The sequence below is a fragment of the Miniopterus schreibersii genome (assembly GCF_964146895.1).
Source record: "Miniopterus schreibersii genome assembly, chromosome: 10".
Lineage (NCBI taxonomy): Eukaryota > Metazoa > Chordata > Mammalia > Chiroptera > Miniopteridae > Miniopterus > Miniopterus schreibersii.
The window spans coordinates 18,230,973-18,246,960 of NC_138110.1; the positions used below are offsets into that span (position 1 = coordinate 18,230,973).

General features: G+C 38.6%; 1 protein-coding gene across 1 annotated transcript in view; it reads right to left on the reverse strand.

The window, feature by feature from the left end:
- The window catches only part of DCC (DCC netrin 1 receptor), a 957,719-nt gene that overhangs the window by 253,350 nt on the left and 688,381 nt on the right, over positions 1-15,988 (reverse strand). The window contains exon 9 of the mRNA XM_081150263.1: positions 14,616-14,770. Within this exon, the coding sequence (XP_081006389.1) occupies positions 14,616-14,770 (155 nt within the window). The remainder of the gene's footprint in view (positions 1-14,615; positions 14,771-15,988) is intronic.

Here is a 15,988-nt window from a genome sequence, read left to right on the forward strand (position 1 = left end):
ATTTTAGAAAAATGTGGTGTGTGGATCTGAAAAACCCCTCCTCTAATTATAGTGTATCCTTGGGCCAAATTACTTAAACACTCTGCACATAATTTCCTCATGGGTTCATAATCTGCATAACAGGGCTATCGTAAGGGTTATATGAGGCTATATAGAAAACAAAGTGTTCCAAGGAACGTGGTCATTAAGATTATTGTTACCTGAACTCAACTCCCTTAAACTTTTCCATATTTTGGTTCTGTCTTCAGACAATTGAAGGAAAGAGTATTTGTTCTTCTTGGTTCTCAAGGTTGTTAGAAGAACATGAGGAGATGATGTACGTAAAAGGGAAATGGGAAGAAGCATTCCATAGTTGTGTAGGGTGTAGTCCTGACCTGATTTATATTTACAAACCATATGTGGTCAAGAGAGTGCCTGATAAAAGAGTGGAGATTTGCCTGGTGTGTCATAATAATAGATATAAGTTAAGCCTTTCAATCTCATAAATTCTCCACAGAGTTACTTTTGTTGTTACCCAGACAACACATTTATGTTTATTCCCGTGTAAGAGTCTAAGCAGAAAATCCCAAAGGCCCATGCAGGCCCCTCCCTCGCTTCATGCTTATTTGAGACTTGTATATATTTCAGGATTGTAGTTCTGCACAGGAAAATATCAGTTCTATGTAATATGCATTAGAGAAACAAGTGTCTTCAGCTTATGTGCAACCGGAGTGTTTCCCACGGTGATGATGTAACCTCATCCCAGCAACCTTTCCCAAAGTTGGCTTGTAGTATGGTCAGTGTGGGCAGAATCAATACCCGATGTTTGAGATTTAATAGCGCAATAAATGACATGTAGAGACTGCTTTTATAAAAGAGTTCTGCAGCCATTTATTAGAGAAGAAAGCAGCAATCTTTTTCAGACAGTCAAGTGAGTAGGTTTGTCTAAATAACGACAAAAAGATCCTACCTTAAAAGATACCATCTCTTTGGGGAAGGAATTTATTGTTTTCCTATTTTCTAGGCTTTAAGAGATAAGAAACTGCCTTGGATAAAGTGGATCTTTTGGGAGGGATTATATTTTAAGGAAGAAATTTAGAACTCAATTCTCCAAGTAAGAGATCTGGGCTACTCTGATGCAGGAGATGCCAACAGATGCCAACTAACAAAGCTTTGGTGACAGGGACTAACAGTGGGAGTGTGGCCTCCACAAAGAGAGACCCTCAGTTCAAATTCAGAATCTCCTTCATGCAGGCTGTGTGGCTGGGTCAAGCTACTTAATATCTTTGAGTTTATGTTTTCTTATCTCAAAAATGGGGTTAAATACCAGTACCTACCTCATGGGTTTGTGATGGAGATTAATGATAAGCATTTTATGAATGGTGTCTGGCACTAAGTAAATGCTCAATAAAGATTAACTAATTTTTACAGGGCCCTAGGCCTTGTAAGAATTGATTGGGGAAACAATGAAACCTCTCTTAAAATTTACAGTCTAAGGTGATAGGATCCCAGGAGTCAGTAGAGGGGTCCACATAAGGTGTGAGTGACCGTCAGGGGCCAGACCCCATTGGGCCTTAAAAGCTTTGGGAGAACTTTGATCCTGAAGAACCATAAAGAAATGAAAGGATACAGGCATTTTGTACTCTGTCAGGTACATAACAAGTGAACTAGAGGGGGCAAATGTAGGTGTTGGGAGACGAGTGGGAGACTATTCTATAGTACAGAAGAGAGAGGTTAACACCTTGAATTAGAATGATGGTGGCAGAGAAAAAGAGAAAGGGAGGAATTCATGAGCTTCATAGGAGACAAAATCAGCAGCATTTGACGGATTGGAGTTAGTGCCGCAAGGAGAATGGAAACATCAGGAAGGTGTCCTATATTTCTGATTTGCATCACTGGGTGTTTCAGGTGTTCCTCCTGGACTAAAACTAGACTGGGCAGGCATATGCATAGGTGTGGGTGTGTTGTGGGTGAATCTCTCTCCTTGGCACCCATGTTGGGTTTGAGGTACCTCACTCTATACAGAGATGTCCAGCTGGTTATTTATCCCCCAATGGACAGTCATAACCTAATATTTTTCTTCATCTTTACTTCCTTTGTAGCTTCTTGGGCTCCCAGCTGGATGATTTCATGCCCTACATCTACGCAGGGCCTCAGCACAGACTTTTTTTCATCTTATTTCTCCTGCAATTCTTTTCTTTCTTTTTCCATATACAGTCAGCTGCTTTTGAGGAACATGCTAGTCTCCAGATTATGTGATCATCTGTGTTGTTGTTTTTTCTTTCTCTCTTTCCACCTAACTTAGCTCCTCTAAACCCACATTTTGATCTTACTAGAAATAACTGCCCCAATGAACAGATCAGACTGTGCTCAGGCCCTTTTCTTCTGAGCATTGTACATGGATGCGGAGGAATTATACGCCCTTTTGCTTCTGATGCCTGAAAAAAGAGCCCAAGATAAAATATCTTTCATAGCAGTGGCAACAATAAAAATTCCAGTAACAAAGAACCTGGGTACACATCTGACCTTGACAATCCTGAAATTAATATTCACTGTGCAATCCCACTGACATTTATCACCGAGAAGCACCTTTAACGCCCTTACACATACATGCGCGCACGGGGAAGATTGATAATCGCATGGGGCAGAAAACCTAGTTGTCCTCTATCTCTAAGAAACATCTCAAAGGCTCCCGGTCCGCTGGCTGAACTACCCTGAGGATTAAGTTTATTTTACTTTCAGTATTCAAAAGATAAGAAGTTTATTAACCACATGGAAGATTTGGGCTTGTTCAGAGATAGCAGCAGGAAGACAAATAGACTTCAGCAGTTAATCATCTCAGGGAAGTTGGACAATGACTTTAAGTAAAACTGAACACAGGGACACTGGTGTGCTGCTCTGGACTAAAAGATTCCTTTCTTTCCTTCACCTCACCGGTTCTGCTTTTATTGTTATTGGTGCCATAAATTGTCAGACCAATGGGAATAAAATGTCTTTGACTGCCATTCAAAGGCTATTGATATTGATGTTGGGTAAATATGGAGTAAAATAACTTGTTAAATATAAATGTTTTTTAGGTAATTCTTTTAGATAAATTTACCCACTATATTTTAATAACTCTGATTCCCAATTTAATATCAGATTGGCAATATCTGATCTTTTTAATATTTTCTTGACTGCCTCCTGGTTGGGTGTAAGGCATAAAGGTATACATGTAAGTCATCACTGTCAATATAAGAGTTAATGTGAGCCATCAATATGCACATGTAGTTTAAAATTTCTAGTACCCACGTTAAAAAAGTAAAAATTAAATAAATAAAATTAATTTTAATAATATATATTTAACCAAATATACCTAAATTTTCATATCTTCAAAACAAGCCATGTAAAATTTGGTATTTTTTTAAATTGAATTTATTGGGGTGGCATTGGTTAGTAAAATTATGTAGGTTTCAGGCACACAATTCTACAACATATCATCTGTATATTGCACTGTGTGTTTACTACCCCAAGGCGAGTCTCCTTCCATGACCATTTAAACCCCTTTGACCTTCTTCTACCTCCCCACATCCCCCCTTCCTCTGGCAATTACCATACTATTGTCTGTGTCCATGAATCTTTGTTTTTCTCTTTGCTTATTTGTTAATGTGATATTTTATACTTTTTATAGTAAGTCTTTACTATCCAGTCTGAATTTTATACTGATAGCTCACCTCAGTTTGGGCAAGTCTTATTCCAAGTCCTCAACAGCCACTTGTGGCCAGTGGCTGCCATACCAAACATTACATATGTAGACAATGCTACCAAGCTAATTCAAGAACTCTTCAATTAGGATAGTGGAAAATTCAATATTTTTCAAGTGAGTGGCAAAATTACTACGAGAGCATTAAATTATAAAGAGAATATAGAACAAATCATATTCAAAGTGATAAAATTAGCAAGTTGTGGGCAAAATTAAATGTCAGTGATATGTTAAATCTATTATTATATTATTATTTGTAGTTAAATATTATATTAAATGATAAAACATACCACGAGAAGTAACATCCAGGTTTTTTCTGGGAGTTCTAAGCATTTCTGAAAGGAGCTTAGACTGAACTACAAGCCAAATGGCTCCCCTGAAGAATGGAAATAAGAATAATTATCATTTTATTTCACTACAAGGTAGTAGGAGAAGACTTTGAATCAAGAGAGTGGACTGAGGGTTAAGATCAAGCAAGTAATTTATAACATGGAGTTCAAATTATGTGCCTAGCATGTTCCTCAGCACAAGAGTTGGCATAACTCAGAATGGATGAAGCTCAATAATGTTGGGATTTTTTTTTAAACCTCAAACCGTCATGGCTATGTTTTCTTAACTAATAAGAATTTTAACTCATTAAGGAATTGCTAAAATGCAGTCAACTGTCAATTACTTTTCCATTTCCCTGAAATAAACAAGGCTAATCTTAGTTTGAACACGCAAACACACACACCACACACACTCTCACACTTTAGCATTGTGGCAGAATTGTTATGCTAGGTTCAAATCTCAGCTCTGAAACTGTTAGATTTAACCCACTTAATTTTGTTACATCTAAGGGAGGAGCTGGGTTAAGCCATATTTCTTGCTCCCAGGATATTTGACAGGCACAGGGGATGGGCAGAAGTTGAAAGATTTTAAGGTGATGCCACACAATTACTACTTCAGGTTGGAGCTGTTAAAATCAGAGTCAAGATGTTGCCATCAGTGTCTGGGAGGAAGTGATTATGGAGTTTTTATCAAATGAAAGTCAAACAGTAAAAGTCTGAGTGTGTGGTCAGTGTCAGTAAGAGCTCTCACTGGCAGCTCCTGCAAGCTCTGTTATTCAAATGATTCCGTGCACTCCTTAGTCCCTTAGGGTCACCTAAGCAGTTTGCAGTCCTTAATATTCAGAAAGCGCTATGTCTTATAGCCTATAAGCCAGTGTTAGAATTTCAAAGAGAGAAAAAAGGTAGAAGCATATCAAATATGATTTTAAAGACATTAGGGATGTTTCTTAATATTCCTCTGCTTTAGTGACAATAAGTGAAATTGTTTTAAAATGAAAAAGTTAGCTTCTTAATTAGAAGTAAATAAATATTTATCATTATTTTTAAATTTCATAGTTTTCTCAGCCATCAACCTGATTACTTGTCATCTTAACTTAACAATATGTCTATTTTGTAGGGCAGTATATGTACTGGTTTGAATAGTGCCCCCCCCCCATTCATATGTACCCAGAAAGGTCTTTGCCTTTAATTAAACTAAGATGACATCATACTGGATCAGGATTAAACCCAATATGATAGGTGCCCCTATTAAAACAGTGGAAGAGACACATAAACAACCCTGAACTGGGAAACTAGACATAGGCCTGGGGTTCCCACCTGTGTACTAAGCTATTCTATGACTGGCCTTAAATTCTCTGAAATCCAAGTTTATTCTTTTTAAAATTCAGTGATTTGAATCAACAATTGCAAAGGTACTTTGTGGATTCAACATTATTTTTCAGATAATGTTTTGGCTTCTTGGAGTCTTGAGTTAATGGAAATTATAAGACCCCAAGATAGGGCAAAGTGTAAAGAAAAGGGATGTTATAAGTCCAAAGGCAAACTCCTTAATTCTGTGCCCTGAACTAGGCTTTTGCTTGTAAAATTCTGATGCATCTCAGAGCCGTAAGGTGATTCATATTCTGGATCATCCCTGCATAGACATCCCATTAGAAGTCAATCTCCTGTTTAATGAACACCGGCAAAGTGCATACCAGAAAACAAGTTGGCTCTGAGCTAACATTTATTTTGGCACTGCCTTGACCATTTTGAAATGGTTCCTTAGAAAATCTTGGCATCTGGATGACTGGGCTGCAGATCTGAGGCCTCCTTTAGTCATTTCTCCTTTCTGGTGTTAGCCACATCAAACTGCACTTCACTGGCCTGCCCAGAGGCTCCCTGAGATGTCTCTGTGATTAACACATTTTTGAGTGTCTTCTGTGCATGGCACTGTGCATGTCCCGTAGTGCATGCGTTAGGGACATTTAGGGCACAGATGTTCTATAGTTTACAACGTGGAGAATTCATCCAACAATTTCTCAGTTTGACACTATTAGAGAGTAAATACTGCATTGCATTGGCCATGGGCCTAGCAGTATGTGGCATTTGCTTTTATTTTTATATTGGGTATCTTATGTGACCTTAAAGTCTAACTTGGGTACCTTATGTGAGCTTAAATAATGGGTACCTTATGTGAGTTTAAAGTCTAACTAAATATATAAAATCTGAAACCATTTAACAGTCAAACCTAACGTATCAAAAAAGAAAAGGAATCCTTGACTTGTCCCCCACAGTGCTCCCCTCACCACACTCCCTCCCAGGCAGCTCCTTACTCAGTTTCTGACCCCAACAATGATCCCACAATTCACCTAGTTTCTGAGGCCTAAAATCAAAGAGTAAATGTGACTCCTGCCTTTTCTCCCATCCCACATCTAGCAGCAAGTCTTGTCCCCATTTTCCAAGGGTATCCTGAATTCTACCAGTTCTCAACACCTCCACAATTTCCACCAAAACTTGAGCTACTAACAACTCTTGACTAAACCGCATTAGCTTTCTCTGGAGTCTCCTTGCTTCTACTTTAAAAATGAAAATTGGATCATGTCACTCCCTCCTGCATAGATGCCCCCGTGCTGAGAATTGAATCAATATTTCTTAGTGTGGATTCAAGGTTTTTCACAGCGGGGCCCTGCTGCCTGTTGACTCATGTTTCCACTCTCCCTCCTCCTTGATCTCCTGCAGCACAGGGGACTGACTTTCTTTCTTTCTCCCCAGGGTCTTGGCACTTGCTCTTTGCTCTGCCTAAAATGTCTCTGCCCAAGCTCTTTGTTGGCATCCCTCCGAAATTCATTTAGAGGTCCCCTTAAGTGCCCCTTCGTCCTAAACACTTCCCTGATTTTCCCTTGTAGAATCACCCCTATTCTCCTAATTCTAGATCCCCTGAGGCTGCTTTATTCTTCTGCATGCTTTATTTTTGTTTATTTATTGTACCTCTCTATCACTGGAATATAAACCTCATGTCTTTTTTACTACTAAGTTCCCAGTGCTGAGAAATACACATTAGCACATTGGGGAAACACAAGGAATAGCTGTTGAATGAATGAATGATTAAGATAAAGTTCGAAATTTGGAAAGTAAAAAATGGACTTATGCAGACTATCAGAATGATCCATGTGGTGAATTAGCCAAAGTAGGCTTTCTGCTCTTGGAAATCTTAAATAAAATCTTAAAGAATAGAAGAGACTTATGAAGTAGCCTGGAGAAGGAGAGAATTTCAAACACATGAGAAGCGCGGAGATAGAAATGAACAAATTATGTGTTAAGGAACATGATCGCATGAGGAACAATTAGAACCCAGCAATAGAGGAATGAATAATTATAAGAGTTAGCATTTACTGAGGGCGACAATGTTCCAGAGAGCAGGCTACGTGTTTTACACTAATTATCTCATTTAATCCTCAAAATAAGCAGTCGAGAGTGGACTGTTGTGTCCCATTTTATAGATTTTCTCTTAAGCCTTACAACCTCCTAGTAAGATAGCTCCATTTTACATATGAGGACACTGATTTAGCAAAGCTGGCTAACCCCAGTTAGCTGGTAAGAGAAAGAGGCAGAATTCAAGCCTAGTCTGACTCCTGAATCAGTGCTATTAACCCCCTTTCACTGTCCTTCCATTTGGGACATCAGGGACACTGATTATGGGTAAAATAAGGTGGTAATGGACAGGTCACTTGCACTGACCATGTGCCTGTGTTCTGTGAGATCCACCATTTGACTTTCAGTTGATAAAAACCCCATTATCATTTCCTCTCAGACACTGATGGAACCTCTTGACTCTGATTTCAACAGCTATGATCTGAAGCACTAAGAGTGTATTCTAAACTTACAATCCTTCCATTTCAACCCATGGCAGTCCCCTGAACCTTCCAAGGATTCTGCAATCAGAAATTCTGGCCCAACTCAACTCCTGTATTAGATGTGATCTGGGGCTTCCCAAGGTAGGAAAATTGGGTTGAGACAGAAAAGGGTGTTCACCGAACAGGGAACACTGTGCATTTTCCTCCCTAGATATGTTCTTACAAAACAGAAATGATACCTTTACTAAAACAACATAATAATGCAGGAACATTGGGGTTAGAGAAGAAGTGACATTACTGTCCTTTGTGTGGCACATAAGATTTACTATATGTGGTAACAGGCAGACTATAACCTGCATTTAAAAGAATCCATAAAATAATGAAATGAGTTTTACTTAATTTTGGTTGGGTATTACATCAGGTTAGTCAAGTATAAATTTCTTGATGTGATACTTTTAAAACTATGCTATCATACTTCGGACTAAAACATTACATATATATCTGTATATATATATATATGTATATGCATTAAATTATATATTACTACCTTGTACTCCAAACTTTAGGTTAAAATAAAGAGAAAATAAATTTGATCCCACAGTGTGATTCAGAATAATTTATCTTTCAGATATATTTTCATCAAACATCTCATTCCTGACTTCTTTGACACTATCCTGCCCATCTTATTTTACTTTCTATTCCCAGCATCTTTAATAAATGCATACGGATTGCACAGGGGAAAAAGGGCTCTCAAGATGAGAGGATGTATAAATACCTATGTGATCAAAATGCCCTATTCTCTTTCTGCCTTTATTCATTAGTGGTGCTCATCAGCTTTCCATAAAATCACGTATGACTGAAAGAGTTCCATAGGAAAGCTCAGCTCAGCTGTTTTATCTCTGGAGGAGAGTTTCACTCGGCTGCTGCAGCAGGATGACAGCATCCCTGAAGAGGCTCAGCTCTTTTGCTCTAATTCAGTTTAGCAAGCAACCTACTTTCATTTTTTTTATAGGGTACATAACCAAACTAGGCACTTAAACCCTGAATTATGCTTTGTGCTCAAAAGAAGAGAGAATAATAGGGAGACAGCAGAAGCTTTTTAGGGGAACTGAACTTACACTGTACCCCAAGCAACAAGTAATCTTTGTCCTGCATCTTTAATTGTGTTTTTGAAAGATTTCTCTTTTTTTTTTTTTTTTTTTTACTTGAGAAATATTTAAGGAACTTTAAGTAATTAACCAGAGAATATGTTCAGATCCAGATTCTCTAGTCTTTTAAAAATAAATATAGTATTTTATATTAATTCAGTGAACAAAATGCACTTTTCAACATTCTCAGGGAACTAATCTGTTAAATACGTTTTTTAGTGAATTCTACTTCAAGTAGTTTCCACTAGATTCCTGGAGAGTCAGGACAACACTTCACTTGCTTTTGTACCCTTACTTACTAGCTGAGTGTCTAGGTCAGTTATGTCTAAGAGAACTTCCTACAGTAATGTGAATGTTCTCTGTGTTGTCCAATATAGTAGCTAATACTCATATATGAACTTTTGAAATGTGGCTAATAAGACTGAAGAATTGACATTTTAGCTTTGATATATATTTAAATTTTAAGTGCTATTTAACAGCTGAAATGTGTCTAGTGTGCTTGAGAAACTAAATTTGATTTTATTTCAGCACACTTATATTTAAGTAGACACGTGTGGCTGTTTACTATACTAAACAATAGTGCGGGTTCAGGACTTAGCTGGGATGTCAGTGTTTATCTTTATTTCTTTCTACTATTAATCTAAAGCCATGCTCCAAACAACTGGACCATTGTTGATTGGTTCATGGTCAACTTTGCCACCATAGTCCCCCCAAATATTCACGCAAATCACCAGGCAGAGCCATTAATTGACCGGAAACCAGCTCAAGTCATAAAGGAAAGAATGAGCTGGACAGAACTGTAACTTACTTGGTTTGCTGAATTTATAGAATCAGGATGAAATAAACATAACTGACATTTAATATCTCTGCCACACTTTAAGTACAGGTCAGATCCTACCAACTGGTTTCAACCAAACGGCTATTCATAAAAGGCAATGCTGTGACACATTTTATGGGACAGAGTGTTTTTTGATCGCAAGACTTCAACATTTAGTTAGGGATGCAAAGATGCACATTAGGTAAAATTAGAAGACAGCCCAGTCTATTATAGCCTGCTAAACTATAGGGAGGGGATAATTAGGGGGAAAGTAATAAACATATGTAAGTGGCTTATTATATAGTAATCAGGCCAGTTCCCCACTGTCAACAAGGTATTACATTAGCTTTTCCTCTTGGTGATCACCCTACCGAGTCACCGCTTTGTTTGCAAGTGCAGGGCAGCTGGAATTGTTTCTATTTGATGCTGTTAGGGGCAGGGGACTCCTACTGAATGCCTACTAGGCACGGCTAAGGCTCAGGGGCCTCCCGTTTCATCACATTTCATTCCCCATCCTGGGGGGAAGAGTAAATAATATCTCCAATTTAAAATTGAGGAAACTGAGGGCTCGAGGATTAAGAAATTTGCCCTGAGATGCAAATAGTTATTTTTGGAGACATAATATTCAGAGACGTTTTCGTTCTCTCCATAACCACCATCAAGTAAGGAAAAAAGTAAACATGTCTATTCCTCTCGCTAATATATTCTGAAGTCATTCGACTTGGGGGCTGCTCTCACTCATCTTTTCAGTGTAAAGAACATAATGGACTAAGAATATTACTTACAACTCTGAAATACAAAAGGGTTTTGTGGATAACTGGGTTGTGGTCTCGCGAAGAGGCTTCCCATTCTAACTCCAGCTTCCAGCCGTACGTGGTGCATTTTTATACCGTTCACGATTAAATTGCCGTAACAGCATCTTAAAGGACCCGGAATAGTAATGCGAAAATTCTCCACATGTGGTATGAAAAGATTAGACAAGTCTTAAGCAGGCAGGGACTTCAATCCTGCTGATAATACAGTGGAGAAATTATACTCCATAAAGGCAGGGGAAGGAGCAAGGGTTTAGCGAAAGGAAGATATAATCAGGGGACACAAACCTTTCTATAAATCAAGCCCTTCTATTCTGGGTCACTATTTCACAAACTGGATCTTGGGCTGTTGATCTCTTTAAATGATTATTACAAAATGTATGCAGTTTTGCAAAGAGTTGCTGGCTGATTTATATTTCAGGCATATTTTCCATTAGTGTTTATTTATTGAGAATATGGTTTTCATAATAGAGTTGATATTTTCAAATAGTACGGAGAACTTGAATTCAATTTGTATAAAAGCTATGTAATTTCAGTATACAATTACTACATCATATTTGGGAAAACAGTGATAAAAGGAGCCACCACCAAACGCATACTCAGACGAAAGACATTTTCAAAAGATAAGATCATTTTTGTCAGGGAGAAAAATAATGATGGGAACGTCCCCCCGCCCCCCATGCCTCTAAATTCTGATATTCTAGTCAAATTACAAAATCAGCCTTTGCACTTGCTCTGAAATCACAGAAAGATGAGCTTATAAGAAGTTGAGAGAGAGTTCTAGAGAGAGGAGCAAGGAGCAGGCGGAGGGAGAGGGAGAGAGGGGAAGAGAAGGGAGAAGAGGGGAAGGGGGGCCAACAGGGAATGAACACCGGATCTTTAGAATGTTCCATTTCCGTCAGCAATTGGTGCATTATTGAGCAGGCTTGGAGAAAATGAAGTATTCCTTATGCTAGAGCTATTTTTAAATCACCAAAATGGCATTTTGTGTTAACAATAGAAGATAAAATACACATGCAATACCTATTAGTCATGATCGCATAACTTATTTATCCTAATGTCTGTAATAAGACAGCAAGTGAGCCGAACAGTGCTCTTAATCGAAATGAATTGGAAGAGTTGGCTAACTGCTTCGGACGTGTAGAGGATATTCTCAACGCGCTGTTTAGGCTGATTGTGCCCATCTACCTATTTAGTAAGAGAAGAATTTCCCAACGGCCATTCTCAATGAAACAGACTCAGGTCACCGAGCAAATGGACAGTGGTCTGCAAAGGCCAGGGTTCCTGCTCCATCCACAGTGGTATGAACAGAGGTGATTTCATAACACGATGCTGTGATGCGAGGCCAAAATATAGCTAGCATCCTAAGGCCACTGTCACCGCCCTTCATGAAAAAAAATTCAAGGCCCCTTCATGTTTCTAAAGCAGAAGGATTCTCCATTTTCACTTTCTAGAGAAAAGATAACTTACATGAGATAACAGTACCAGCGAGCCCCATATTTTATTCAGCCAGGCATGCAGTTTCTATTTTGTGCTTTACCATCATTTATGCTAATTTTTAAGCAAAATAGACGCTGATAGAGCCCAGGGCCCAGAGCCCACTGGAGTGCTCTGCACAGATTCTCACACTGCTTTCTGAATGAGGAGTCATGGAAGATATACAAAGGACCCAGGCAGTGGTCTTTGTAATACAGCACTTATTTGAGGAGGTTGGCATGATATGATTTAGGCGTGGAGAAGTAATTCAATACTATGCCTCAGTCATCACAGGTAATGGGCCCACAGCTAATTTGTGAGCCAGTTGGTAATATTTCATTTAACAACTTCTTACAAGTTTCCTTACTTTAGTTGTTTTGTTATTGTTATATATTTAGAATATTTGCTTTCCCTAGAAGCTTCTGATACCCTTCAGTGCTGTTGCTTCATTACATACATGGGCTTTTTTAATGTGCCTTAGACAGCATGGAACAGTGTTAGGAACACACTAGATGTTCACTAATGCACTTATAATGATTTATGTCATTATTTTTCTTTTATAAAATTAAGTGTGATATAAATAATTACTGTCTGATTTTTAAAAATTAATAATACTAAAAATGGCAGAAAATATTGTATCCTATTGTAAATTTTTTATGAAGTAAGGCATTATAATTAGTCAGTGTCAAAATAGAAAATTCTTGTCCTTTGTCTTGGAAAGTTGGCATAAAAATGAGTCAAAAACACACTGTAAATTGATTTCTTAAACTGGATACTTAGAAACACTGGTATTGATAGAAAAAAAAAATAATGCTACTCAGTCTTAGAAAGTGAGGCTGACGACCCAGGACTTCTATCAGAAATGTAATCATGGCCAGTCAGCCCTGAAAAGTATGCTAACACAATTCTAGGGTTACCATTAGGATTAGGAAGTGAAGAATTCAGATTATCCATAAAAACGGAATCTTTAGAAAATAAATATGTTTTTAAGTTTTACCATTAGAAAATTGAACAATATTTTTCTTTAGAGAGTTTTTTATGGGTTTTTAAACTCAGTCTGTATATAATATGGCATATATCAGTTTTGAAAATGTATGTTTTGATGTAATTTGTTTTTATTAAACTTCATAGATTAAAAATAGCAAATATTTATAAAATTTATTGATTCTATACAGTATATAATTGAAGAAGAGTGAATCAATAAAGAAACTGATGATTCAAATAGTATGTTAACATAGACATTGTGAAGTGGAAATCAACATTACCTGTGATTTAAATCCAAAGAACAACAAAACAAAACATTCTTCAGGACAGAAACCTGGAAATGGGACCAGCTTCACAGGTACAATGACCAGGGAAATTGCAGAAGGACCCAAGCTCAGAGGGGTCATGCGTGGTGCATGGCTTAATGTCCTGCTGTAGCTTCTGGGTCCTGCAAGTTAGTTAGCTGGTCCTGCCTGTGAAACTGCATTTCCTAAAGATTATCTGAAATCTATACATTATTATGCCTTCAAAGATGCTACCTGAGGTATTATTTCTGTGAGGCAAATATTTCTAAGACTTGTACCGCTAGCCCACTCCCTTCCTATCCCCAATTTGTTATCACCTTGTCTTTGTAGCCATCACCAAGTGGAAGAAAGAATGGAGATGTTGCCAAGCGCAGAGCATGAGACCAGCATCCGCGCCATATATCTGAGCACTCCTGCTCTATCGTCGTCATCAAATTTTAAAATTTTTAAATAAAATAAAGCTGGCAAACTGCTCATCGGTGATCGATCTTTTCAAATGACATAAGAAATTTAGGAGAAACCAACATTTTCTAAGATGCAGAAGTATTTTCCAAATGCACAGTGTAGGAGCCACTCCTTTATAAAGGCTCCAGTGGCTGAATTCTAACTTGGTCAAAGAGCACGCAGCTGCTTTACTCTGTGACCACGTAGCTTAATACAGTGAGTTAAGTTAGGGGACAGTGCAAGTGCACAGGAGACATGATCTCTTTACACTTCTTGAGTCACAGCTCCCTCCTGGAAGCTTCTTGAGGGCATTCAGTGCACGTTTAAGTTCTTTACTGAGTCCCTGTATTTAGAAGTCCTATGTCATTGTTCTTTCACCTCTGATGTTACATTCTCATAGACAAACCTGGAAAATCTGAAAAATCAATGGAGGAAGCTGAAACCCTGTGTTGATGATGAAGTGCTGGTAGGTAGAGTAAGACAATCACTTACTTAGGAAGTAAATACATAGACTGTATGGATGGATTGGGCCTCCATCGTGGTTAATTTGCCATTAAGGAGACATGGCCCAAGTAGGGAGGCCATTGTGTTAAAAAGTCATCTTACCTTTAAAAATCCTTGAGTTAAATACATCACTTCAAAAGTTTTCCTTCCATTTTCTCAAGAAATTTCTATTAAAGGGTTCAAGGATATCGCCGGCGCAGACAGACACCTGGTCAGTGCTGCCCTCCCGTTTTCATACTCACACTCGGGCTGCGTGGCCACTTTGATGGGCTGCGAGCTCTCCCCGGGCCCCCACTCGTTGTAGGCCACGACGCGGAAGGTGTACATGGCTTCTGGCTTCAGGTTTCCCACGGTGAGCTGAAGGGACCCAGGCTGGGTCGTATTCAATGCTCGTTCCCTGGGAAATCAAAGTTGCAGGGAAAGATTATTTCAACATCCATACTTTTAGCCAAAACCTTATTTAATGTGCGAGAGCAGTGAGGTGGGGAAAGGGTTGCTTCCTCATTTAATGTAGACTCTGGGACATAATTCAAGACCTCGGAGAATGACTATGGGAAATAAACTGCCTGGAGGACCTGCAAATGAATGTTTCAGGGTTACTGGGGAGTTCAAGTTTGTGTCATTTCCATGAAACTTGCAAATTAAAGTCTTTTCCCTCTAACACTTTACAATTTAGGATTCAAAACTTAAGACAAAGAGCTATTAAAATAAGAAGAAACATCTGGAATGCAGGCAGGAAGCTGCATTTCACAAACCTCTGGTTAATGACAGGATCAAGGTTTCAATTATTCCACAAATCAGTCTCTCTCAGTATTGCCAACAAATGTATTCCTGCCTTCTCTTTCATTGTACAAAAAGGAGAGGCAGATGCTAAGTGCTAATGCGTGCAGAGTGTGAGCTCCTGTGGTTACGTCAAGAGCAATTAGTAAAAGGAAATGGATCCCCCTCTGCGAAGAAACAACAACAAGTCTCCTTGCCTTGTTCTTTAAGCACCACCTACCTGTGTCCGATTCTTTTGCCAATTAGCAGCTTCCTCAGTGGTTCCAAACAAAAGAAAAACCTGCTGATCGTCCTGGGATTCACAAAATGTGTTAAAAGGAAACAAACCCTATGGACCTGGATGCTGATGTGTAAGAAACGAGAGCTACTAAACTATTCTTTAAGGACACACATGACTTTATACCCTGATCAGCTTCGTATAACTGAATGAATGGGTGGAGAGGGAAATCCTTCTAAGCAACTCAACTGTTTCTTAAAGTTTCTATTTCTGATAATATCTCTTACCTCTCAGTGGAATTATATGTAGGTTTTAATTTTGCTGTCTGGTTTTATTTGGTTTGGGGACCTCTTTAGAATGAAACCTTTTTTTTTTTTTCCTACCAGGGCAAATATGGTTTCCAAAAAGTTTTAAGGAAATGAATGGTAATTCCTGGGCATGTACATTCACTCTGATGTCACTCTGACTAACACGCCTGAAACTGGCTGGCTCATCCTCAACCCATTTCTTCTTTTTCGGGTGCTGGACTCTATTTCCCAGCCCCCCCGAAGTCTAGATGAGGCCACATGACTGAGCCTAACAAATGAGTTTGAGTGTGTGTGTTTTGTGCCAACTCTA